This window comes from Varanus komodoensis, unplaced genomic scaffold (assembly GCF_004798865.1).
Source record: "Varanus komodoensis strain SLA01 unplaced genomic scaffold, ASM479886v1 scaffold25, whole genome shotgun sequence".
In the NCBI taxonomy this organism is placed as follows: Eukaryota; Metazoa; Chordata; class Lepidosauria; order Squamata; family Varanidae; genus Varanus; species Varanus komodoensis.
Window position 1 is genome coordinate 8782721 of NW_025335661.1, and position 27566 is coordinate 8810286.

Genomic DNA, 27566 nt, shown 5'->3' on the forward strand with positions numbered 1-27566 from the left:
GTGGTTTTAATCTGACATTTTCTTTGTAAAGGAACCATGTGCCTGAAAACTCAGAGACTGAGTTGAATGAGGTTGGCCCCAGGCTTTTAAAAGGATCGTTTAACAACTAGGATCTTTAACAACTATTGCATGCTTGTCTGCATTGTAACTTTTGATTTGGTTTGCATGGCTGCATTTACAAATTTTATTTGCAACCTACCTTGAAAACTGATAATGAAGGGTAATACTGAAATTCCTTATTAAATAAATGAACAAATGCAAAATGAGAATTAATAGCCAGTAATAATTTAAAGTATAATTACATCACAGGCAAAATCCTAACTTCATCTTTTCATTTGTTGATTTTTTCAGAAACATTTAATTTAGTCTTGATGAAATTAGTGTAAACTAGTGAGGATTTCAGGATGCTTTTGGTGAGCAGGTATTGCCATGCATGGCAAGCAGTAGTATTACATTCTAGCGGCAAGGAGTCTGCTAATAGCGCCATTCTTGCATACCTTTAATGTTAAACTGTGCCATCCTTGAGGCACAATGAAGATGTGGTTGCATCCAGCAAAAGATCACACAACATTTTAAATGTGACATCTGAAATAACTTCAGATGAGGTAAGAAACTGCCCTTCAGAGAGCAGACAAAAAACCAAATTCACTAAGAGGAGTGGATGAACAGTTATTTTGTTTGTTATATTGATATCCCACCTTTATCCTTCAGCTCAGAGCTTACGCAATTCTCTTCCTTTCAACCTGATCCCCACAACAGTCCTGTGGAATAGGTTATGTGGAGAGCCTGTGACTGGCTGAAAGTCACCCAGCAAGAGGGGTGAGTGGACACTAGAACTCAGATTCCAATCTAACACTCTAACCATAAGCTATACTGGCTTTCCAGTCTATGGTTGAAACTTTGCAGAAAAGACCCTTAGTTCAGCTAGCCTCATTCTTAAATAAGTTTTACCTGTAATTTTTAAACAAGAAAACTTTATGGGAAAAAGCTATTTCCTTTAGTTCAGATCATGATTCTGATAATTTCAGCATATTTGTTTCCCTTTATGCCCAGCTAGAGAGTACAAATGAAAAATAGCGTAACTGGAAACAGGCCTGCCAACACTGGCATATGGTTTTCTAACTTGCTGTTTATCAGTATACTTCTTAAAATATTGGTCCTTTTCGTGTGTGTGTGTGTGTGTGTGTGTGTGGAGAGAGAGAGAGCTCACATGGTGTAGTGGTTAAGAGCATGGGAATAGGATTCAGGAGATCTGAGATCTGGATTCAAGTTCCCATTCACCCATGTGTGACTTTGGGCCAGTTAAAGACACTCGATCCAATCTACCTCTCAGGGTTGTTGTGGGAATAAAACTGACACCAGGACGAGGAGAATGATGTAAGCTACCTTGAGTTCTTTAAAAAATAATAAGACGGGATATATGTTTAATAAATAAATGCTGTGCCATTTTAGTGAATAGATCCAGTGGGTGCCAGAGTCGCAGCAAAAACAATAGAATCTCATAGCACCTTAAAGATGAACACATTTATTACAGCAGAAGTGTTTGTGACCTGTGGCCACTTCATTGGCTTCATGCTGTGTAATGGAGAGTCCCAGATTGTAAAAAGACTTCTTTACAAAGAGCTTGTCTAGACTGTTTTTCAGTTTAATGTGAAGCTACTTAGAATGCTTAGGGACTGCAGGTGGTGCAGTGGTTTAAACTGCTGTGCCGCTGGGCTGGTAGATCGAAAGGTCGCCGGTTCGAATCTGCACAATGGGGGGAGTTCCCATTGCTCTGTCCCAGCTCCTGCCAACCTTGCAGTTTGAAAGCATGCAAATGCAAGTAGATAAAAAGGTACCACTTCGATGGGCAGGTAACAGCATTCTGTGCACCTCGGTGTTTAGTCATGCCGGCCACATGACCACGGAGACTGTCTGAGGACAAACGCTGGCTCCCTCGGCTAGGAAACGGAGATGAGCACTGCCCCCTAGAGTCAGGCATGACTGGACTTTAATGTCAAGGGGAAACCTTTACCTTTTACTTAGAATACTGGCTTTCCATATATAAAGCTCCCCGGTTCGAAGTTGGACATCTCAGATATTGGGATTATGAAAGATAACCTGGGATCTCGGGTAGCTGTTGATGTCCAGGTGCTAGAAGGACCATGATCTCTTATATTACTTTTAACAGCTTAAATAGGAACCTGATTATTGGAAACTGTCTCCTTATATCCCCAGATGCTAAGGACATGTAGCAAATGGCAAATGTTCCATCACAGTGTTCCTGAGAGAATATGTATGGTCATGGTTGGACTAGCCAGATCCTTGTTCTGGTTTAACATGGCATTTTCTGTTTTTAATCTCTATGTTCTAAATTGCAACACATGAGGATTTGATGGAGAATATTTAACTGTCGCAAGAAATGAGATTTTTCTTCAAGAAAAGAACTGCTCAAAAGAGTGGGGGGATATTTCATTTGAACATCCTTTACAGAATAAGAATGAACACAAATCAGTTTTAGTAATGTGATCCAACCGAGAGGAATTTTGCAAATGGCCAATGCACTCCTGAAAGCAGACAAAGGAGTAATATGAAAAACAAATGAGTTTGTACCAGCTGGTTTCCAGACAATTTCCCCAAGAACTGGTTGGTTACAAGGTAAAACCCCAGTCGAGAAAAACTAACTTTTCCTCAACGTTACTCAGTGTCTGAACTGACAGTTCCTGATGCATCACCTTCTCCATGTCAGCAGATCTTTTGGAGAGGAGACTGCTGAGCTACTTCACCACTGACCTGTGCAGTGGGAAGAAGAAAGAAAAATATCCTTTTTCAACACTTCCCTGCATCTATTTTTGAAGAAGGAGGGCAGCCTTTGCCCTTATCAAGAAATGCCCACCAGGAGTGACCTCTTCATGTGTACATTTGAGCTTTAGTTATTTTTTTATTTTTTATTTTTTTGTGAGGAACAGCTGAAGACTCTCTTCTTTGGACCCAGTAGTAATTTCCATTCTGCATTTTACTTAGTGTTTGTCAAATAATTTATTAAAAGTGGAACCTAATATCTGAAACAAAATAAGGCACAGGTGAAATTATGGAGTCTAAAATTATTGATCTTTAATTCAAACTTTTTTTATTAAAGTATGAATTCCTTTACATTGCAGAATAGTTTACATACATTGGAAAGCAATAAGCATATTTTCAAGAGGTGCAAGTCCTCCTCAGTATGTTCCCATGATCAATCTACATGCTTTAACACTGATTGCACACGCACGCATACACGCACACAAATATACAAAGTGTACATATTCACACACGATGGAATAGACTTGTACAGCTATCTGCTTTGACTAGCTTTCTTTTAAGGCTTCTGTAAGGTGCCCTAGTGCCCCTAACATTACCACAATTTATGAACAAGACTGTATAAAGGAGCAGCATTACCTGCAAACTATTAATCAGAAGTTGGACTTTAAACATTTTTATTAAAAACAAAACAAATGTCTTAAGTTATGATTCATTTCATCTGTGACCAGAAATGGGTTCAGGAAAGATCACAATGAGGTTTTGAATCAGAACAAACCATCTGCTTTCAAATTTGATCACAAAGGGTTCTTGGCTTTCCTCTGAACGATACCCCAGGATCATTATGGTAGTTCAAACATGACTCTTGACATCAGGTAGTACAGGTAAATGTACCATCAGGTAAATAAGCCAAAATAGACCCAGTTGATGGCAGGACTGCTGTGAAATAAAGGTTTTATACGTTGCCAGGACTGGAAGACAGCCTGCATCCTAGACCCAACCTAGTAACTGTCCAGGGTTTTCACAATCTCGCTTTCAATCTTCAGCAGTGAGCTAAGGATTCAGAGAAAATGGGATCACAATCAGATCGCCAACCTTTGGCCCACATTTTTCTATCCCTGCAGTTCATATATTAATAATGATGGGGCTATGAACAATGATGTGGAAGATGAGCAAGTGCAGGTACATCCTTAAAAAAGGTAAAATTAATGAAATAAAATATAGCATATGATTATAACATGTACATATAAGCGTCTTGGAATATTCAAACTGTGAAATATGAATTTAACTGTAGACTGTTAATCTAAAAGGCTGCAGGTAGTTATTTCAGCCTGGAGGTGGCTAACTGGAATAGCTGTTGGTCACCAAATGATATTTTATATGCGTGTGTGTGTGTGTGTGTGTGTTTGTAGAGACTGATCCCATTTGCGACCACATTAGATGCTAGCAATGAATCCTAGAGGATTTTATTGTTAGAGTTACTCAATCGGTTTCAACAGTCGAATTGAAATAATTTATTCTCTTTAAGAAATGGGACTTGAAGATAAAATGGACAAACAAGAAAGAAAAACACATTTGTCACATTTTTTAAAGAACAGCAGCAGATTTCAATGTAATGCAATTACTATAAAGATGCATATATTTTAGGGAATTACTGAATTGCTTCTTTTTTATTTTGAAAAGCTGATCAGTCAAGTGTTGGGAATTTCATCACTCCCAAACTGAACTGTTGCTTATTCATCTATATGCTTCTATTCCCAGGGCCATTTCTGCTTTTATTTAACCATCAGTGAGTTTAAGTCAGCCATCATCAGATTCCAATTCTTGAGACATTTCCTCAGATGAGCTATTCCTGTGGATCCGGCCATCACTCTTCATGCTATGGAAAGTCTTCTTAAAGGCCTCCATCATGGCATGTGCTAGCTTCTTGGCCTCTAGCTTGCTCTCACACTCTACAGCATGGCAGTCCATCTGGTAGGACAAGTCGTCATTGATTTCCCGATAAACCCAAGCAAAAATATTAGGGCTGACATTGTGGTCGGCAGTGCAGTAAGCAATACGTGCAACCTGAAAGGTATCCATGTGGACAGTGGCCTCTCCTTTGAGGTCTAGATGATGAAGCCAAACTTGGAACGGGCGGATTTCCAGGAGGGCATTAGCTGGGAAGATATCCTCTCTGGCAAGTGTGTGCTTCTTCCACAACTCAATGACGGGTTTCTCTGTGCAACCTGACAAAAACTGCATCCCTGTTGTGGAAACTTTACCCAGGTATGTAACCTGAAACAAAGAGAGACAGAGAGAAAGAAACCATTTGTCAACAAACTCTTTGGTATTTCAGTTTTGAAAACCTGTGATCTTTCCACCAAATTCCCTAAACAACACTTGAAATCCTCTGCAGACCTTCTACTGAAATTAGACTATATTTAGCTGGTGATTTTCAAAGCTTGGATGACAATGGATTAGTACATCAGGTATCTTCAGATCCCAGTGCGTCTAGGAGCCAGTCAATGTAATGTAGAGCAATGCTATCAAAAACTGAGTACATCCACATTAACTTTGCAGTATAAATGATGCCTATCCTTTGACTTAAGAGTACCAAGTACCAGAAATGGCATTGCCTCAGGAGACAATGAACTTTCTTGTCTGAAACAATTTCCATTGATTGCGTCAAATGTAGGCGTACATGAAGGGAGGGCAAACATTCTGTTCTTACTAAGTGCCTCACTCATCCGCCCCCCATTAACCTTACAAAGAGGCCATCTCAAAATCTTGTAGCAATACATCAAAGTAAAGTAATTGCAAGTGTAGCATGGCAAATTGTAACCCTTTTTACCTATAAGTAGTCTTACTGAGTTCAATGGGGCTTACTCCCAAGTAAGAGTTCAAAGGCTAAGAGACTGAGCAGCAAATACTCCCACATCTCAAATTGTTTATCTTTTTTGCCTTTGTAATTTAGGAGTCATTTTTAACCCAAATAGAAACCTTGAGCAACTTGTAATTAAGGATTTTAAAAACCTTTAGAAAAGCATGTGAAACTAAGGTCTATTCCGATGGTGGATAGACTGTGTTCAGGCAGCCATAGCCTTGCTGGGAGGGCACCCCATGCCAGCAAGCGGGGGCAGTGCTTGTTCTAGATGGCAGAGAGGAGGGAAGTAAGGCTCTAAAGGGATAGGAGAAATCACAGCAGTGCCTCCCTCAGCCCTTCCTCCTCCAAAGCAGGGCAAAAAGCTATACAAGGCCAAAATGACACGGCTGTGGGGAAGGTGAGGTTCCTCCCACCCTCAACAGGATGTCTTGGAAAGCCGCATTGGACGGCATCCTAAAAGATATAAAATAAAAAGGAAAGAAGACTCTGTTCGAAGGATGTGAGTGCAAGAAAAAATGCTACAGGTTCAGCATTAAGGATGCAGCGACAAATATGGTCAAGAACCTGGGAAGAGAAGTGTGGCTGGCATCATTTAACCACACCTGGTCAAATCTTGAAATCCTATTGCTATGCATTACAAACAATGCTTTTGTATAAGTGAGGGTAATAAAATATATTTTCACCTGGTACAGTAGCACACCTGGATCAGTTCTAAGTTATCAAGCCTGGAGCTGTGGAAGCTGCTGAAAATGATTGGCAGACAACACAGGACCAAACCAGGCTAAATACAATTAATATAAGGATTATGTAAAGAGCAATCTTTGGACCCTGGAGGGACAAAAAGAGAGGACAGTTTAGCTTTTTCTATTCCTGCCACAGTCTGGAAAGAAAACTGCCTCTGTGAAGATGCTATTTGCATTTCAAGTTTCCATTCCCTTGAAATGCAAGCAGTACCTTAGAGGGATGTATTTCCAGATCATGGAAGGAGCAGAAAAGGGCTTAGCTGCACAGCAAAAGTAAAATATAAATGTGAATAACAATTACAGTCACATATTTAGTCCTACTTTGGCCCACTGATTCTTCGCTTTAGGGTAGGTAGCTGCTATTTTTCTCTGGGAAAAATACTCTTTCCACACCCAAGAAACAACCAGTATAAGAGCTTTCCATGCTTACATTATTTTAAAAAAGAAAGACTTATAAAAAACAAGTAACTTGGAAAAACAATGCATTTACATAGAGAAACTGTAAGTAGGAAGAAAACAAAGTTTGCAGGAGTTTGTAGCTTTGGTTGCTGCCAGACACAGAGAGACCCACATACGACTATAATTAGGGAATTATATATAAAAAAAGATTGGAAATCTACTGTGCTTTGTTTATTTAATTACATTTATATGCCACCTTTTATCCTGCCAACAACCCAAGGTAGCTGACATTTTCGCCTCTTCATTTTATCATCACAACAAACCAGTGAAGTATATTAGGCTGAGGATTGGTGACTGGCCCAGAGTGGGGACTAGAATCCCTATCTTCTGAGTCCTATTCCAACATTTTAAGTAGATCCAGACTGCATTGGATCATTCCTTGCCTGCCAAAGAGCAGTGGAATCTTAAAATGGAAAGTCTTAAGTTGTTTTTCTATTAATCTTAATAATATGCATTGGCAATGTTTTAGCTCTGCAAGTGTCTTATATCCAAAGGAGAACAGGTTACTGGGAATCCCAATAACTAAAGTTGTTAACAAGACTCAAGGAGCTTCATTTCCTATCAAAGGAATTAGCCTCCCCAGAACCTTGTGGTGCTACTTAAAGTTCTAGCAGCTCTTCAAGCAAATTGGCCACACTGCTAAGCCCCTCCTTGCATGCCCCTTCCGAACAACCACATCCACTCCACGGGTCTGTCACTTTTTGAGTCCGTAAACTAAGATAAAGATATTCTGGCATATTCACAAACACTGGCATATTATCTACAGAGACATTCTAATACTCTTTATATTTTATGCCAATCATACAAAAATGGCATGGTAACTAAAATCGAACAAACAAAAAGTGAGGCATGTTTGAAAAATGACACCACTCAGTGGGCATGTGAGATTCAGCTCTCAGAGGCTTTGATGCACACTGTTGGAGAGGTTTAAAATTGAAACACTGAATTGTTTCCAAAAAGTAGAAGTTGGCTACTTTTGCATTTAACATCTTCAGACACCTCATTGGGACAAAAATGCTCTCATGATGACAAACATCCTAGCAATTCTTGCAGAAAAACATGCCCAAAGTATGACTGAGCCACTAAAATGGAACTCAAGAGATTAAAAAAATCCATGGCCTTTTTGTCCTTTCATCCAAGAGAAAAGGATTGGTTAAAGCTTTTGGATGCACAGAAAAAGACAAGTTTCATCCACCCCATTTGCCTTTGAGATTAAACTGTACAGTCAGCCCTCCACATCAGTGGGGGTTAGGGATGCGGGACCCCTGAGGAAGTGGAAAAACTATGAATATTTACCCCCCCCCCAGCAAATATTTCCTTAACACTGTTGACCATACATGTACTGCACTGCTTCTTCCTCTCTCTCTCTGACCTTGCTCTGATCCAGCAGGCTTCTCTTCTTCATTTATTACATTCTTATCTTCTTATTTCCTACCTGCCCTTTCACCCACCAGTGCCTCCTCTTTGCACCAAGGAAATGCCAGAGATATTTCCCTCTCTGAGTGGGCAGAGCAGGAAGGCGTGCTTGGAGACTCTCCCTCTCTTCCTTTCACTTCCTCTCTCTCTATTGCAATGACGATTTTCCGCAGTAGGCTGCAGAACTCCAAAGAACCCTCCCATTTGACAATTGTTGGCAAACTCACAAATAATCAAATCTGTGAAAGCTAAACCTGCCAAAGTTGAGGTTTGACTGTGCATTCTAATGGACAAAGGGGACCAATAATAAAGATGACTTATTATTATTGATAGCATCATTAGATAGTCCTTAGATAGCTTTCAACCACTTGTATCAGTTCTATGCTGGAATTTTCAAATGGCTGAAAAGTTGTTTCTGAGACAACCAAGTCAGAAACATGTGAATGATAAAACCACCCTTGGTGGAACTCCCTACCAGAAGAGGTGCAGTTAGTCCCCATTGTGACCTTTTGAAATGTAAAGTACAATCCTATGGATGTTCATATGGAAAATTCTTCAACTTCCAACAAGTTGGGAACTGTTTTTCCATCTGAGCGGGCATAGAAGGCAACCTGAAAAGAGGCATATTCAAGAAACATTTTAATCCCCTTCCCCTCTTGACTGTTTTCTTTTTCTCCACTTATGGACTCTGCAAACCCCAAGTAGTATTGCCTTTCCTCAACTTCACAAAAAGAGACCATTATATGAGCAGAAGAGCTAAAATCTAACAAAATAATGCTGACTGAGAAATGCTGGAATTGTATGATTTTTTTCTGTCTTATAATGCATAAAACTGGGCCCTTAAATACTTTTCACATGGATTTGGCTCCCAGTTGCAGCATTTGTAGGTCAGATTGTTGTTGTTGTATTTGAATTGTTTTAGCAGCTAAATTGTTTATAGTTTGATTTTATGGTTGCTTTATTGCTGGCTTTAATGATATTGTAAGCCATTATGTGGAATTTGGAGGAAGGGTGGGGATAACATTTCTAAATTAATGGATAAGCCAAACTACTGAATTTTAGAGCCAAGCAGTTTCTAGTTTCAACTGCTTTTCCACGTAGTGATCAAAACATGTTTTCAGCCATCGTTCTCAGGGAAAAGCATTTTCAAATAAACAAAACCAAAACCCATACTTGTTAGGAAACTACCCAACAATAGCCATGTACCTTCATTAATAGAAAACTAATAATAAGAGAACTACAGTGAATATAACATGTCTTTTAACATTGTCTGTACTCTCGCATACTACTTTCAAACATTATGTTCCCCCCTTATTTAAATGTTAGCACTGAAAAATCATTACTCACGAGTAATTTCCTCAAACTCAGTCAAACTGTTCACAAAGAACTGGTTGCTGCTTCAATTTTCTTTAATTCTGATTTCTTTAACAGATCTCTTTTTCATGTTATTTTACAAGTCACCACCAGTGAAATGCTTTTTAAAATGCACAAAACATAAAATATTGATGTGCTATATTACATATTCTTTCTATATACCATCAGGTTATACTGAAGAAGTATTAGAAGGTTTAGTGAAAATTATAAACCCACACCATTGAAGAGCCCAGTGTGCTGACGCAGTTAGTGATGGACAGGGGCACCTTTGAGAGCCAGCTTCTACTTCCAGTTATCCATGAAGCTCATCAGGTAAGTTAGGAGGACTATGCTAGCTGTCTTTCCTCACAAGAAGAAAAATGCAATGTCATTATCATCTTCTTCATCATGAAGACATAAAAGAATTACTCAGCATGTATAATATCCCTTAGCCAAACTGACACTTCTTTTCACTTCTGAGGGTAGAACTGGTCTGTTTACTGCTTTTTCAAACTGCCCATTCCACTGCAGACCCCCTTTCCTTCAGAAAATCTGCTCTGAAAGTTCTCTAGAACAGTGTATGAAGTGGTGCTAGAAGGTGATGCAGTGGGTGGATAGGCAAACAAATTGGTGAGAGTCTTCTGATGGATCAAAACCTGCGCCTGGATGGAAGTGGATATACCATTCTCATTGAAGTCCTGATCCAATGATTTTACAGGCCAATGTACCAGGCAATGCAATTGCAGCGATACCTACATTCATAATCAGAACTTGTTGTTGGCAGGCTGTGTGGCATGCGTAGCTTGGGCCTCAAAACACTTCATTGTTGCTTACTGGTCCATTGCCCCCCTGCTCAGTGTGCAAACCAAGGCTGCAATGCAGACGTGGTGATTCCAGCATATATCAGATGAGCCAGGTAATGCAGAGACATATTCGTGCCTGCTACAGTGCATGTAGAAGTGCATGTACCAGCAGTGCTATTACATGCTGGGAGAAAAGCGAAATTAGCAAGAAGGAAGTATCACTGCTTCTGGGCCACCATCTCAGAAGAATGGGAAAAGCCAGTAGGAGGCTACCAGGCCCTACCATTAGGCAGAATGAAGTAGTCATCTCAGATAGCAGATTTCAGGGGTCAGAAAGGGGAAGCAAATGATTGGTCATTACTTTGCATTTATATCCCACCTTTCTTCCTCCTGCAAGGAACCCAAGGACCTTACAAGGTTCTCTTCCTCTCCATTTAATCTTCCCAACAATAACCCTATATATAGGTTACGATCAGGGTTGGTACTGTTGTACTTTTATTGACAGGGATGGGGAAGAGATGCTTGTTGGATTTCTGCATCATGTGCCAAAATAACCTGGTTGGCTTTGGGCACCAGACACCTTGATTTGGGTGGGGTGCTACTGGCACCCCATCAAGCAGTGAAAGCAATGAAAAAATGTCATAGACCAGCTTTGCACTATCCCAAGCACCTGTGGCTCAGGTGCAGCCCCAGTGGTGGGGCCTGGCCCTGTCCATCATTTAGTGATTAAACTAAATGTCAAACTAGGGTATGACAGTGGCATACTGATTCATTTTATATATTTCCTTTCTGGGTGCACTGCAATGTATAAAGTCTCTTAGTTAGTCCTGAGATAGGGCCTAGCTCAATTTCATATGCATGAACTGTCAAACCTGAAATTACACAGCCATTTTAATAATTTATGCCCCAAGATACAGTAAATAGGAACAGGGAAACCCTTAACACCATTTTATTCTACTTAAGCAATAAAGCACCTTTTATATATCACTGTTTGCCAGGTACAGAAAGATATTATATCTTGTAGTAGTTTGAGATTTTCATATCATTTTTCAAAGCCTTTGAAAAAAAATCATCCCACACAACTTTCCTAGCCTGCTAAAGCTGTCTGTATTCTTTCTGCCCTTTTCTCCTGTCAAATGGGAATTTCTATCCAAGTCTTTCCTCCACTGGCAAGCTTCTGCAATGATCTCAAACACAGATGCAGCTTCAGCTATTAATAGGTATTAGGTGCATATGAACATAATAAACTTTAGGGAAAAAACACAGTCCATTTCAAAGAGGATTCCATTCCCCCCATAATATTGTAACCAAATATTAATACTTGACTCAAGGTGAAATCTGCAGAAAGCTGAAGCATCTAAATGTATTCATTAGGAAAAATGAAGAAAACCCTATTTGGTATAAAGATATGAGTAATGAAATTAATTATTTAGATTAAGGTAGGGCTTTTGCTTGGTGCAATGAGTTTGAACTTTTTGAAAAGTGTGTTGCAAGAAAGGGATGAGAACAGTTTACTCTGTAACAGTGGTAGGTAGATGGTAAACTGTGATCTCCTGGTAGAACTCTGTGTGATTTGCAGAGGTTTCTGATTCCCACTTTCTGCACAATAGTAACAACTAACAACTACACACACACACACACACACAATTTTTACAGAGTGCTGCTGACATGAAGATGATACTCAGAACTACATATTTCTCTACAACATCTGAACCAGTTGTAACCATGCAGGACTGGTACCTGGATGCAGTGACGGACTTAGTGAGGATCAAATCCTAACAAGATCGAAGCCATGTGGATGGTCACAGGTCCAGCCAAGAGATCAACTGTATGGAGGAAGGAGTTTGGAGGAAGAAGTGCAAAGTCTGTCAATTGAGGCTCAGGTAGTCTTGGTGGCTGGGAGTGCTTTTTACCAGGTTGGGATGGAACGAAAAACAGAGCCATTCCAGAACTGTGATAGCTTAGCCATGGTGGTACAGGAGCTGGTAACTTCAGGATAGAATTACTGTAACACACACTACATGATCTAACCTTAGGCCTGGCCTGCAAGAAGCAGCTAGTGCAGAACGTCACATGAGACTGCTAACTCGGACCTCTTTCCAAAAGCAAGACTGGGACTCGTAGGTTATTTTAAGGATCATTTCCCCAATATAACCCACCTTCTCATCCAATGGCACTATTTGCTAGTGTGGCAGACATGCAAGTATGGGACTGGGAAATTTTCTAAATACAGGAACTGATTTCCATTGTGAAAATTTCAGAAAGAGAAGAGCTATCCTCTTCTCCAGGATTGTGGTCCCGTGCCAAGTAATCCCACAAACTCCACTGCTATTAAACTGTTTTTTAAAAGTGTGGGAATCTAATCACAGCTCTCAGGGTGCTACACTTCTATCATCTATCTATCTATCTATCTATCTATCTATCTATCTATCTATCTATCTATCTATCTTTTGATTTATATCCTGCCTTTTTCCTACAAAGGGCTCAAGGCAGCTTACATAATTCTCCGCTTCCATCTTCTCCCCACAACAACAACCCTGTGAGGTAGGTTGGGCTGAGCGTCTGTGACTGGCCCAAAGTCACCCAGTTGTCTCCATGGCCGAGCAGGGACTAGAACTGAGATCGCCTGAGTCCCAGTCCCATGCTCTTAACCACTACATCACACTGGCTCTCCCAAGAATTATCATTGTTGGTGCATATGTTTGCATTGCACTGGCCCTGCTTCAATGGATTCTAACAGATACATATTTAATTCAATCAAATATTTTATATTGTATGCATCTTTTTAACACATCTGTTTGCTTCATTATTTTCATTTGTTTATCTACATTCCTCAGGAAAAACAGGTGTATTTTCAGCAGGCTTCAATTTTTCACTGAATTTAGAAGTATAAATTCCTTAGTTGATTACAAGATAACTGGTTAGTTTTCTGATACTGTCTGGCCCAATGTTTTTCATCCTATAATTACATTGAACAAACTTTGGAAGATGGAACAAAAGATGCAATTTATTTAGGCAAACTCTTATTCATTCTACTGCTCTAAATGCTGGTTGCCTTTGCAGACTAATTAGCTGAAATGTCATTATGGAAAATATTGTTCACCTTAGACCAAAACGAGATACACAGATAGCAACTGTCAAAGGACATCCTTATTAGAGTACATAAGAGCAGTTAACCCACAAAGTGATTTCACCATCATACTAGAACAGTTTATATTATTATTCTGGAATATTCAACAAGGAATACTTATGCAAATTTTAATGCACGGGTCATTCTCTTTAATATTTTGTTGATGAATGGAAAATTGATCCATTCAATGGGTCTTGTGAAGTCTATGGGTTGGAGCCAAACCGTATTAGTTCCCACTGACTGAAATCAATGTTACTTAGGGGCAGCCTACACTAGGCATTACAGTGCTAGTAAAAATGTCTGTCTCACTAGCGTGACACATGATGCTTGCTCCACCCTGCCCTTAATATATTTCTGCCATTATATCCCAATTTTCTTCAGACTGATTACAACACAACTTTTTATATGCTGCAGTTTTTCCCAGGGCGGGGGCGGGGGGTTATGTATATCCATGCATGCTAGAACTTTGATGCTGTTCTGGGGCCAGGAGGAGTGACTTCATTGGTTGGAGCTGGTGGGGAAGGGGCAATGTCCTATCAGGTCTTCAGCAAAAAAGCAGCAACTGTGAGGAAATCCTTCAGTTACCCTCTGACCTCCCCTTCTGACTCCCTTATGGCCTCCCCCCTCTTCCTGGCCAGTCCAGTCAATTGGGAGTAAATGCATTTTTGCTTTCTTTTTTTCCTCCCCATTCTTTATGTTTTCAAAATATGCAATGTCTTTTCAAGCCTGAAAATGCATGTCTATTCAGAAATAAATCACACGACCTTCAGTGGCTTTACATTAGATGTAAATTCAATGGAGCTAATTTATGGGAAAGCTAGCACTGGAGAGGAACTGCATTTGCTTTCCAGGAATTACTTTTGCATGGAGGGGCATAAGGATGCTGATCCCAGTAGCAACACCTCCCAGAGGAAGTGGGAGAACAGCAGCAAGCAGCACCAATGCTTTTCTTCCTCCTCTTCCATTTTTTCTCTTTCTTTCTTGAGTTACCATTTATTTATTTATACATATCGATGCTCCTTGTTCCTTCATTCCTGAGCACAATCTAATTGAGCTAAACGAATAAACAAATGAACCTTAAAGGGCCATTTCCCTGCACATCCCCTTTCTTATCTGCAATTGCATGTTTGTGCATTCCTTAGCACCTGTCCCTGCTGTGATGGCTGCACTTAGCATAAATACTGCAACTGTGCTCCCTCAAAAATGGAAGGGGCACTGGGGTAGATTGCCTCTGGTCATGACTAAGACTGCACCTTGATTTCATTGAGATCTATGCACCGGTAACTTAATCTGAATCAAAATTTGAAATTGCACATGTTGTTTTATATGTTTAACTGTTTTTGAGTTATTGATTGTGAGCTGCTTTTAGAGTGTTTTTGTCCTCAAAACAGCATTACAACACTGAACTAAAGAAATAAGTCCTGCCACTCTTCCAAAATTTTGGAGGAGTCGGTCTCCCACTGCATTCTCAAAGACTTCTGATGCATTAAGGGCCAGCAAGACAGCCATCCCCTTAGTGTGTCTGATGCCTTGAAACAACAGGGAACAACTTCAGAAAAATGAAATAATATCATGGCACTGCTCCTTGTTTCTCAGAAGCTCCTCTCTGGTGGCTCTTGTCCCAAGGCTTCTGGTGCATTAAGGCCACCCCTCAGTGTACCAGACCATGCCCCCCGAGAAGTGTACCAGAGTCTTATTAGGTAACAGACCACCTCCAGAGACTTGCTAGGCAATAGCATCACCTCTCAGTGTACTGGAAATTATGGGAAGGCAAGAGGGATCTTTTAAAGCATGTCAGACCCATGTGATGGCTGCTGTCTATGCTACAAGTACCTGTCCACTGCCTTACTGTATTTCCAGAATAAGTGCAGAGCCTCATAAGAACTGATGGGTCCCCAGGCCACTCCAAATCCTACTTAGGTGAGGAATTTGCTCTGCTCCTACTTTTACAGCAGTGATATGCTGCCCAAAAGATAAGAGTGTTGTAACCAAGGTTAAACATCAACAAAATCTCTGAAAGATGAAAAGCAACTTTAAAATGTATAAATTAGATACAAAACAAAAACAAAGAGGCCTGGGACCAAGGAAATAAGTTACAGTCTAGCAAGTAATTCTGAAAACCTCCTTCTTGATTCCATGTGAAATGACATTTCATATGGTTACTTCTTTATTAAAGTAACCTGGGTTGGGAAAGTATTCTACTTCATACCCCTTAAAGTTATATTTCAAGATGGTTAGAAGCCAAAAAACTGTTCAGATCAAAAGGTTTAGATTGACTCTAAATTTTTGAATGCAAAAAACCCCCACTAGTACACCATGCAAGCTATTAAGGAAAAATATTCCTCCTCCTTTTTGATGCTCTGTGGTTATCCTGATGCCAAGACTTCCAGATTCTTTTAAAATGAATTTCATTTCTGGATTGCCTGGCAGATTGTGGAGTAGGAGGGTATCTGGAGGGCTGAAACGACCCCTGAACCTTCCAAAATTGTGCTGCCCTTAAGAGTCTAGCCTGCAACACTTGTTCTTAGGAAGTCCTGAATATACACACTTGCTTCATAAACAGCATATGCTTCATGACATGCTTCCTATCTACAGCGCATGACCATAGGGATTCTACTTTTTTAAAAGGATGAACAGTCCATTCTGAGATGGCAGTTAACCTACTCCTCTTCTAACGTATGATAGGAAAATGAAATTGGTCCCTCTCAACAAAGACAGCCACGAGCTCAACTCCACGTAAGAACTGCAAAACAACCTTAACAGGTGCAACATGCTATGTACTACAGCAAGTGCCACAGCGGTAGTGAAGACAGCCAACAAGGGAAAAATGTTCCCCAAAGCAATGCATCAAGAGGAACAGAACTATGAAAACATCAGGGCCCCAGACAAGACCAACACTGCATTTCACCAGAACAGCTCAGGGACAAAAATATCCTTGTGTACTTGTAATTTGTCTCTCTCTTGTCGGCCAAAGTTAAGCCATTATCTGCAACACAGTACAAGCACTTGTTGGACAAGTTTAAGCTGCCTAAGAGCTTAATATCCCACATCACTCCAATTTTAATTTTAAGCTTAGCCAACGAGCAAGATGGATTGCTTGGCAGCTCTTCTGCTTTTCACCATTTATAGGCCTTCTTGAAAACCCCTGTGCACACTAAGAAGTCATCACAAAACACCTACAAAAATACCTTCTGCATTTTCTACTTACTGCATTGTAAGCTTTCTGATAGGCCTCCTTTACAGTCTATTCATAGTAATGTCATTGCCTCTCAATAGGCAATTTTAAGAGAACCCAGAACATTAAGTGAAATGCAAACCATCTTGCTTTATAAGTTAAAGAACTTAGCATGAGGCAACATGATTTAGTGAAGCCTCCCCCATCCTGGTGCCCTCGAGAACTCTCAGCTCTCATTAGCTCCAGCCTGCATAGCCAAGGGACATGAATGCTGGGAGCTACCATCTAAAGCATCTGGAGGTTACCAGTTGGAGAGGACTGCTGGACTTCCTGGAGCTTCAAAAATAAGGACCCAAACTGGGCCAGTCATCATTTCTCAGTCCAAGCTTATTTCAAAGGTTGTTGCACAGATAAAATAGTGAACAAATGCTAACCTAATCTCATTGGAAGAAGGATGGGATACTAATACAATAAGAAAGAAATACCAAAAATTGAATACATTAATTAAACTTTAGCTGTATCACTGAAATTGTAGAACTATTCTTGAAAGTAGTGAAGAGAGGGAAACTTTGATGAATGCAAATTTAACTTCAGGTTTAACGTAGAATATTTATTTAGTTATTGTATTTACAGTTATGTGCTGCTTTTCTGCCTTTTGCAAAGAACCCAAGGCTGCTCATTTATCCTTCCCATTTTATCCTCAAAATAACCTGGTGAAGTCAGTTAGCCTTAGAGCTGGTGACTGACCCAAAGTCATCCAGTAAGTTTCATGGTATGTGTCATGACATCATATGTCACTGTGGCCTGCTCCCCTTGCTGACTGGTTACTTTCACATGCCCTACTGACTTCCCTACTAACTGTATCCAGTGAACATGGTGTGACGAGCAGAGTAGAAAGGGCAGAAATCCTAAAAAAAAACCTATGTCTGACTGCTGTCAAAAGGAAGTGTTAGAGAAAAGGTGTAGAAATGCACTTTTCCAACTTCCTGAGCACCCAGAATCTTAGGAATAGATGGGAAGTTGGTGCCATTGGGACCTATGGGGGGGAACACTCAAATTTCTGAAGAGAAGAAAAGTTGCCCACTTCCCTTCACAAGCAAAGCTCACTTGTGACTTTGTTTTGCTATGACAGCTCAGGTTTAGACAACTCTCAGGGCAAAGAAAAATGAAACAAGCGAACAAACCCTGAGCCTTTCTGGGTCAATGTCCATGGGAGGTACCTGCTGCATTTTGACAGCGGCAACCTCCAGAACATTATCTAAGCATGACTTCCCAATTTCAGACTCCTGGAACTGTGTCCCAAAATAATATTAATTAAACTAATTATGAAAATATTTAGCCATATTTGGGGTGCCATTTTTTTAAAGGTGACCAACCACTGATAGGTCCTTCAATGTACCACTTGGGCACTTTGGAGGGACTCTCACTGCTGAGGGCATAGGCAAAATCACCAAGAGGGGCAAGGGTGGTGTTTTGGGGGCATTCTGGCCATTGTTGCCTCACTTGCCACTTCTGTCAACTATGATGGGATAGGTCACACCAGTTCAAATGACACAGGAATTCCTTGTGGGCTGAGGAATGCCTACAGCAGTCAACAGGTTCGCAGATGTTGGTGCGGGGCGGGGGGAGCCATACTTTAGGCAGCAGTCTGCATTTACATAACATGACAAACCATTGTGGCAAGTTAGCAGAGATTGTGGAAGCTATCTAGTCCAGTATTGCATCCACAGATATTCAAGGGATTGTAACAAGTGCCAAAGTGGAGTCAGTGATAAGCACATGGTGGGCGTGTCATGAGCAGAGCTGGCTTGAGCTGGGCGAGTCAGGCTAGCTGGCCCGGGAGGCCCGCTCTGACTCATTCTGTTTCTATTTCTGTAAGTAGTCCCTAGACACAAAACTGACTGTACCCATGTGACTTTTCTGTGTCTTTCGGGGTGGGTAACTCATCACTCTTCAGCTTCCAAATGTTGCTGTAAAGCAGCTCCTATTATCCCCCACCACTGACTGTGTTAGCAAGGACATTTGAGACTTGCAGTCCAACAGCACCCGAAGTACAAGTTGTTCTTCCTATTTTAAGGCATGATTTCTTACAAATGCAGTACCTGAAAATGGATTTTGCAGTTTCTTCCTTGTTTTTCCTTGGTGATGAATAATTAATATTCAGTAGCACATATGGAAAAATTAATGAATTAAAAAATCAATAGGCAATGGCCTAAACATACATCAGCATATTGTTCTCACTCTGACATGGTGCTTGAACATACATCTTTCCAGAGGCAGTGCCAGTTGGTGCTTCTATAATCTGGAAGGAATATTTTTGCAGCCCAAGACAATTATTTACCAACCATTCAGCATCTTGCAAATTTCCTCTATGCAATGAAGTCAAAACAGATTTTCGTTTTTGGTATGTATATTTTTTAAATCGTTGTGGATTCAATCTGTCTTGCCCTTGCTGGAGACTGAAATTAAGTATCTTAAAGAATATATGCAAAGTCATGGATCATATTTCAGGGTTTTTTATTTCAGTTACTGAATATGGTTGGAAGTACCTTGTATTTTATGAAAACAGTCAATCTGCCATACTGCCTGAAAATCAATTCAGTTTATTAAATAGGTGAATTCTGCATTGATGGCACATGGTGCGTAAATAGTGCAAATACTAAACCAAGCTCTATTAAAAAGTTTATAAAGTAAAGCAAGCACACTGGTGTCTGGTTTCTATGGAGCTTTATTGAAGCACTGAGCAATTTTTCTAAGCAACTGACAAAGTCTGCAAATCAATCAAAATATCTGCAGTATTGGAGTATTTTCATCCATGATCTTAACAGATTTCAGTGATCTCTTTTTAAAAATTCAAAATTATTAAATAGATATGGGTGACGCATTGCTTCTTGAAAACATATCTGCAGTTCATTGTAATTCATTGAAAGATACATTTTATGTTGGATTTCAACATTCAGAACAAAATAGAGGATTTAAAGATCAACAGCTTAATAGAGTTCACTGCAGTCTGCACCAGGTTGCTTCACATTTCAGGGCTTACAGCTATTTTTGTTGATAATGTTATATAACATATACCACCTTTCTTTCTCTTGCAAGGAACCCAAGGCAGCTTAGAATGTTCTCCTCCTCTTCATTTCATCCCTAACAACAATCCTGTGAGGTAGAGTAGGCTGAGAGTCCATGACTGGCCCAAAACACTAAATGGAGATTAGAACTAGGATCTTCCAAATCCCAGTCCAACATTTTAATCACTACTCCACACTGCTAATCCACATCTCATTCAGAACTTCACTGGCTTCCAAGACATTCCAAAGGCTTGGTTAAAGGGTGCACAGAAACCAGGTGAAATGTGATAAGCATTTTTATTGTTGAGTGCCTATGGATTTAAAAGAGTACCAAGAGTATTTTCATTTCTGATTCAGCTGGCTCAACTGTTTTTTTTCCCCTCCACAGTGCTGGCCTGCCCTCTTATTTGTCTTTTCCCACTTATAACAGCCACTACAACTATCTATACAAACAGCAGCTCTGGGTTACACATTACAACTTTGCAGCAATGTATAGGGAAAAAGGAGAGGCTCCAATCTGCACTTATCAAGCAGGGCCCTGATGTGTGAAGACTGTGGATATTGTGGCTGTCACTGATGAAGTCTGGAGTGATTTATTTGTGAGGCATGAAAACTGCATCTCAGGAGACAAAGGCAATTCATAAAACTGAAGCTTCTGTAACACCTTTTCTTTTTCTTTCTTGCCAAATTTGTCTGGTTTTAAGTCAAAATGGAGAGCTGCTACTGGAACCCATTCAACTTGTGGCATTTACAATATCTTCTTGGTACACAGCATATACAAAACAGTATACAAAGATTCAAAAGATTCATAAAAGCAGCAGCCATTTTGGTCTACCTCTCCTCACAGCTCTTCTTCCTAGCCGAACTTTGTACTCTCCCAACTGGTCCCCAATGCCCTGTGAAGAATTGCCAGTGACCATTTACTCTGGGGGGTACGTCATCTAGACCCCAGAGGCTTACTATAGCAGGAGTGGCAATGTTGGAGGAGTCCAGCCAAACCCTGGAAAACTGAGATCCCACCCTGAAATGCCATTATATCCATTCTCAGAAGGTTGTGTTGCAGGCTATTCTCAGAGATCTATTGAGGCTTATTTTGACCTGTGAGCAGCTGGTCATTCTAAGTGCAGTATTATGAACCCATGTTTGTTGCTTTCCCTTTCCCTCCCCATTCCTTTTTTTTGGTGGGGGGGTAGGGATGTGTTTTGCAAGCCTATGCTCATAAGCCTGAGGACAAGGACATATGCACGTGTGTGTGTGTGTGTGTGTGTGTGTGTGTGTGTGTGTGTGTGTGTTGGGTAGGTGGGGGTGTTTATTGATTTTTAAGCCACTCTGGGAGCCTTTCCAGCTGAACTGCAGGATAAAAATGCTTTAAATAAATAACATAAAACATGTTCACTCTCTCTAGACATTTTGTAAGTTACAATACTGGTGATAAAATAACTTGATGAAAGAAGCTACATATGAACTAAGAGCGATCATTTCCAAGTTTTTGCTTCCTATGAGTGAACAGACATAAATAATAGAAACAACCAAATGTGAAAACCTCAATGATACCATGTTAAAATCCAAACGTTTGTAATGCTGTTTCTATCACAGAGAAGATAAGAAGATAATCATTGCAATTTTATTCTTCCCTACCCTCATGCCATTCTCTTGGATGTAGATATGAACACACAAATATCCTGTTTCATGTGTTTCATTACTGAGACTCACAGTGCTCCAATGCAAAAGGGTTCCTGGAAGACAGTTTGATCGCTAAGCTGCCAGAGAGTGCTTCTCAGGGTCAGCAGTGTTGCACAGAAACTGCATGTGTGGAAACAAGCTTCAGTTTCCAAGGAAGACTCTGCCCTCAGCCTGAGGACTTGAAACAAATCTAGCCTGCCTAAATCTCCCCATATGAGAAAGCTTGTTTTTTAAAGTAACAGACTTCTAAGGCTGATGGGGCAGTTTTCTATGACGTTGCCCAATGAGTACACAGAGCCTCCTCCTTGCATCAGAATCATGACTTTGCATTCTGCATATAAATAAGTATGCAAAAGCTTATACCTTATTTAATTGATTCAAAGAAGGAATGTCCTATTAACTTGGTGGGTGTAATACACACTGTGATGTGTACTATATCACACACTGTATTACATTGTATTACACATATTTCATGCTCTTGTATGAAAAAAGTTTTAAAAAATTGTTTACAGTAGGACAACAATAAGCATGCTTTAATAATGTGATAATAATGGTATCATAGCATCCAATAATGATAATGATGACTATGCACAATCAGTTTAACATGTTTCAAAAAACCTATTAACTTTCTCTACGGTTTTGTTCATGAGGGCTATTGTCTCATCACAAAACAGGACAGATTCCATATTCAAATCAATAGTAATGCTTAACTTAATACCAGTAGCATGGCCTGTAGGAGCAGTATATGTTATGCTCTAAAGAGAATTTTGGATACGGTAATTAGGAATGAGGAAGGAGCAACTTTCATGCAGAAGCACCGCTTGTTGTGCATGTTGCTTTTCCATCAGCAATCTTCAGGACAGGATCCCAGAACAGGGTTCAGGAAAGGACCTCAAACTAATTCTTCTAACCACACCAAGAACATGGCTTTTATTAATAGTTTATGAAAATGTGTGAACAATTATAGCTAAAGACAAATGAAACAGACAGTTATCATTAACAGTTCCAGCACATGTCTATGCCTTGAGGTGGTACGATTGGGAGATTTTTTTTCTTTAAGAAATATGAATTAAGAAAAAATGAATGGATTTAAGAAATATAATTATCTGATGAAGTTCAAGAGATCTGAACCAGCTAGGACAATAGCTAATTATCCCTAATTCCAGTGTTTTTCTACCAAATTATATCTAGCCCAATTAAGACATGAATTATGAGAATTTCCTGTGTTAAGATTTGAATAAATCTTAGAGAATAAATTAGAGAGAATAATGAATGTTGAACACAGTTCTAAAATAAAAGGGTTGACCAAGAAAGTTATTTCATTTGTTCCTAAAACGACAGTATCTAACACAGCTGCAGCCTCAGGAATCCAGGTCATCTGTTATAGAGATGTTCTCCTGTTCAGATTCATCCTTTATACCCCACAGCACTTTCTGAGCAGTCCTTTCATACCCAAACAAATGAATCTCTGCAATATTGTGGAAGTCCCTAACAACACAAGAGATGGAGAAACTAATTTTCATGGTTCCATCTGATCCTTATTTGACCAGCAGGCAGATTCCCTGGGTGATTCTGGAGCTGATCAATACTATATGGTTCAGGAGATATGGAAGAAAATATTTTAGAGATGAGGGACAGAAGAAAATTGGTAACATGCATCATCAAATGGATATAACATTTCATAAAATAGACTCTTTAACTGGGGCATGCTGTAGATATAGGGCCTGCTTCTATTTAAGCATTTATAGGATTGTGCCTTTAGTCATACCAAGCAAACAAGAACTAGATTGCCAAAAAAGAAATCAGCAAATAAATTTGTGAGCATCTGCACTATAACATACTCAAAGGGCATATAGAAAAAATCCCATTTAACAAATTCACATGACAAGTTCCAAACATTACATGGAACTATGTAAGCCTCCTTGTGTTCCCACAAGAGGAAAAAAAGGTGAAAGATACATGCACAATATTGTAAAAAATAATAATTATAGATGATGTACAAACTCACAGCCTCAGCATAACATACAGAATCACTGCTTTATAGATACTACAGATTGGCAAATTGTGTCATTAAAGTGCCTACAGGATCAAGTTAGCTATCACTGTAGACACTTTGGAAACAAAACTCTACTCATAGCCACACAGTGAACGCAAATTAAAGACAGTTCAACAAAATTTTCAACTGGCAGTTGCTGTCCCACTACTCAGATTATCTTACATTGGATCGATGGATGGACCTGACAGTTTTGGGTTCATTCTGCTTCTCATCTTCCAACCTTAAATTTGACCCATCCTGTTTCAGTTCAGCATCAGTTCCCCATTTTTTAAAAAAAGTCTACATGAAAATCTGTGTGCATTTTCTTGTGCATTTCTCCTAATATACAATGTTTTCCAGCAATGTCCCTAATGCCATGTTACTCTTACATGTTACTCTTAACTGTGTTTAATCATGCATGTTAGCAGTTCACTATTTCCACTCTAATCATGCTTCACTGCCCTTAGCCCTCACAAAATAGAGGGATTGCAGGCAAGCTCCCAGGGTGTTGCTGAGGCTAGGAGACAAACCAAAAGGGGAATCGGTGTCTCAACTGCCTTCCCTTGCTTTAGTCACCTTCATTGGGTGACACCGATTTCTACTATTATGAGAGAGAAAGAAAGACTAGATACCAACATGAGCATTGGGACAAGAATGAATACTGAAGTAGGGCTTGAGCTTGTTATTGGCTGGCTGGGCATCAAATGAATTTCTCCCCCACTGCTAATTAAAAATAAGATGCTGAGTAAATGCTTAGTTTCCATGGCCCATTAATTATTTGTAGCATGAACGCTCATCTCTTTTAAAATTCTGCAATTCATCCAGAAGATCTTGATTCAACTCTTTGAAGAGATTATTTATCTCTTTAGGAATCCAGCTTCATTGGATGAATATTGTAGAGGGCTGCCTTGCAGATTACTATGCTATAAGCTTCAACACATTTAAGTTGCAGATTGTGACCATTCCATATATAAGCCATGATGACAGATAAAGTACATGTGTGTGTTTTTGTGATAAGCCTCACATACTTACCCCACATATTCATCTCTTTAAGTCTCATTGAGAAAGAAACAAAATTTAAACAGAACCACCAATCTTATTCTTGGTAAGTGCAAAAATAGTATAATACAGGACTTATTTTAAAATTCTACGAAAATATTCCCCTTGGTTTAACTCAATAAAAAGGCAAGCCGATTGGCTTTTGCTGGCACTAATAATCCGTACTGCTCTTTTTCACATAAATATTCTGGTCACACTGTCCTGGCACTTCAAATGAACATCTGCAAGGGATGTTCCTGGTGGATGGTGCCTTATGTTTTCATTTTGCTTTCCCAAAGTGTCAAGTCCAAAAAACTGGACATCAATTATATGACAAACAGCACTCGTTTGTAATTCATAACTGCAGACTGCTAAATCACAAACAAAATTTTCAGAGTTGTAAAATCACTCAATATTGTCATTCATGAAGTAATGGAAAACATGGACACATTTTGCAGCAACTTGGATATAATAGGCTAAAAATGGGTTGTTGCTCTCAGTAGCCCACTCTGGAAACATGCTGTGTGAGTTGGCAACATGCCAGGGTAGTTAAACAGCAGAATGTGGGAAGGGATGTATAGGAAATTGAGACAGAATCCTGGGTGTTTCTATGGTGTATAAAAATGCCCTACTTTGAACATTAGAAGTTTATTTTATTATGTTTTAATAAAAAGTTTCATTTAATGGGTTCATAATAAAACAAGTAATCATGTGCATATTTCTATAAGACTGGGGGTGGGGTCAAACTGGATGATCTCCCAATGGTCTTTCCAACTCAGTGGTTCTTGACTCTGCATTTCTTAGAACAGGTCTTCCCTCTGACTGGGTGTGCACAATATCACAGCCTAGTTTGTAATGTTATGCAATCCAGGATGGATTTGACAGGGTGACTTGTTTCTGGGTTATAAGCTACACTGTTAACCCATGGGCTGTAGTTCGGTTTGTCTGACCCACAATGAGGTGCTGCACCATCCAAACCCACTCAATAGAATCAATCATGGGTCATGCCGAACGACAAGTAAGTTGCTGGACACCAGCAGCAAACCCACCAATCCGCCATTACCAAGGAGCCCCAAACGTGCCCAAGCGGCACTTAAGAGTCCCTGGCAAAAGCTTATTTGCTCCCCATCATGAGTGGTTTTGGACTTACCACAGCTTGACTTTTATTTTTTAAAGTTTTAAAACTTTTTTTTGGGGGGGTGTCCCTCTAAGGAACCCCTGCACTACCTTGAAAGTGATACCTATTGTTGATTCCTCCTTTTTAAAAAAATCACAAAATTTTACACAAATAAGTATGCTTCTAAAAATCTGACCTTATCTGGCAGAATAGTACAAGGTGTTCCAGGGGTAAGTAGTGGCCAGGTTGTCAAAGCTGTACTTCTATCCTTCCTTCCAAGAAGAGCCAGATGATGGCTTACTAACTAAAAGCTCTATTAAGTCAATGCAAATTTATCAGACAGTCTTAAAAGTACAAATAAAATGTATTGTGGAAGTAAATAAGAAAAGAAGCTTAGAAGTGTGATCTATTAGTGAGAAATGGAATTCGAATTGAATTCCTTCCACACTTCTGCTTCCTTGAGGGCTCATTTCTGGGAATGCCTGCCACTTCTCTTCAGGTGTCCTGTCTAGCTGATGAGGGACCCTGCTGGCTGCCCCACTCTCCCCCACATCAACACACTCACTTTATGTCCACTTAGTGTCTGAGATGAATGAGTATCAAATATTGCCTGGCTTATTTCTGGGTCTCCTGGCCCCTTGGCTGCAGATGCAACCTCTCCTGCTCATCTGAGGGATAATCTGTTCACACAACTCTTGCAGGCAGTTTTGCAAGAGAAATGGGCTCAAATGCTACACATGCACCCATGCTGTAAGGTGCCTGGCCCAGGTTGCAGATAAGAATTTTCCCCCTTTGCAACCTTTGGCAGGTCTGATAGCTCTTGAGGCTTCCAAAGCTCCAAGGCACTGGCAAATTGTAAAAAGGAGGCCATTTCTCCACTGTCTGAAGCAAGATCCTAGGTTTCTTTGGGGAAGATCAGGAGCCCCTACTGGCTTCTCAATTTTGAACCATTTGCCCAATGCCACCATCAGGGGAATGTTCCGAGCCAAAGAGGATTCCCAGCTGATGGGAACAATGAGTTTAGTATGTGAAAAACCACATCAAACTCAGAGCTCTGGTTTTAAAGTAGGGTTTGAAATGCCTTAATTAACTGTGGTAGTCAGTATTTCAGAAAGAAGCCTCAAAAACGAATGGGAGTTACTATTTCCACTTTATGGAGGAACTGGAGACTCAGGGAAGTGTTGAGAGGTGGAAGACACTGAGAAGTGTCAGTTCAGTTCTTAAAATAGAGAGGATTACATCTAGGTAGGAGATATGGTGCCTCTCCTCTCGTTTTGGTGCACTTTCTTTTGCTGCTTTTGTATCATCCCCTTTTTGGTGCTTTTCCATTGGCAATTCAGCAAAGGTCCCTCAAAACTGTGTGGAAATTAGCCTAATTAGTCTACCCTTGTCAATTCCACTTTTCCACTTTGGTGCTCCCTTTGACAGCTAAAACATTCAAGGAAATTGACCAGGCAAGACTGCACATAGTGGAGAGCACTATGGAAGTGCACATGTGAAGAGTAACCAAAATGAAAAGCTTTTTAAAAATTTAAAAGAGATTATAAACATGTTTGTGCTGTTTTCTGGAGCCGAAAAGAAGTGATTTTTAAAAGCAGATGAACTAGTGATGGTCATTCCAAGGTGTTGCTTGGGCATCAATGGAGGGGCTGTCACTGGCAGCACGAAGGGTGAGATGGCAAGAGTTTGGGCCAGTCATCCCAAATGGCTCACTAGGTGATCTGCACAACACAGTAAAATTGCTGTTTGGGTAGGATGACACAACGATCCACCATGGAATGAACAACTCCTGCGAAGTGGCTTGTTGCTGAAAAGTACTTTGCTGTAAGTAGTCTGGCTCTGAGTGACACAGCCACCCATCATAGCTTGTTACAAGTGCCATTTTGCTTTTATTTACTTAAC

At 40.0% G+C, this 27566-nt stretch overlaps 1 protein-coding gene across 1 annotated transcript in view; it reads right to left on the reverse strand.

Annotated features, from left to right (window-relative positions):
• Positions 1 to 3086: 3086 nt before the first annotated feature.
• PID1 (phosphotyrosine interaction domain containing 1) overlaps positions 3087 to 27566 on the reverse strand; it is a 125570-nt gene continuing 101090 nt past the window's right edge. The window contains exon 3 of the mRNA XM_044432803.1: positions 3087 to 5055. Coding sequence (XP_044288738.1) covers positions 4579 to 5055 — 477 coding nt within the window. The 3' untranslated portion in view covers positions 3087 to 4578. The remainder of the gene's footprint in view (positions 5056 to 27566) is intronic.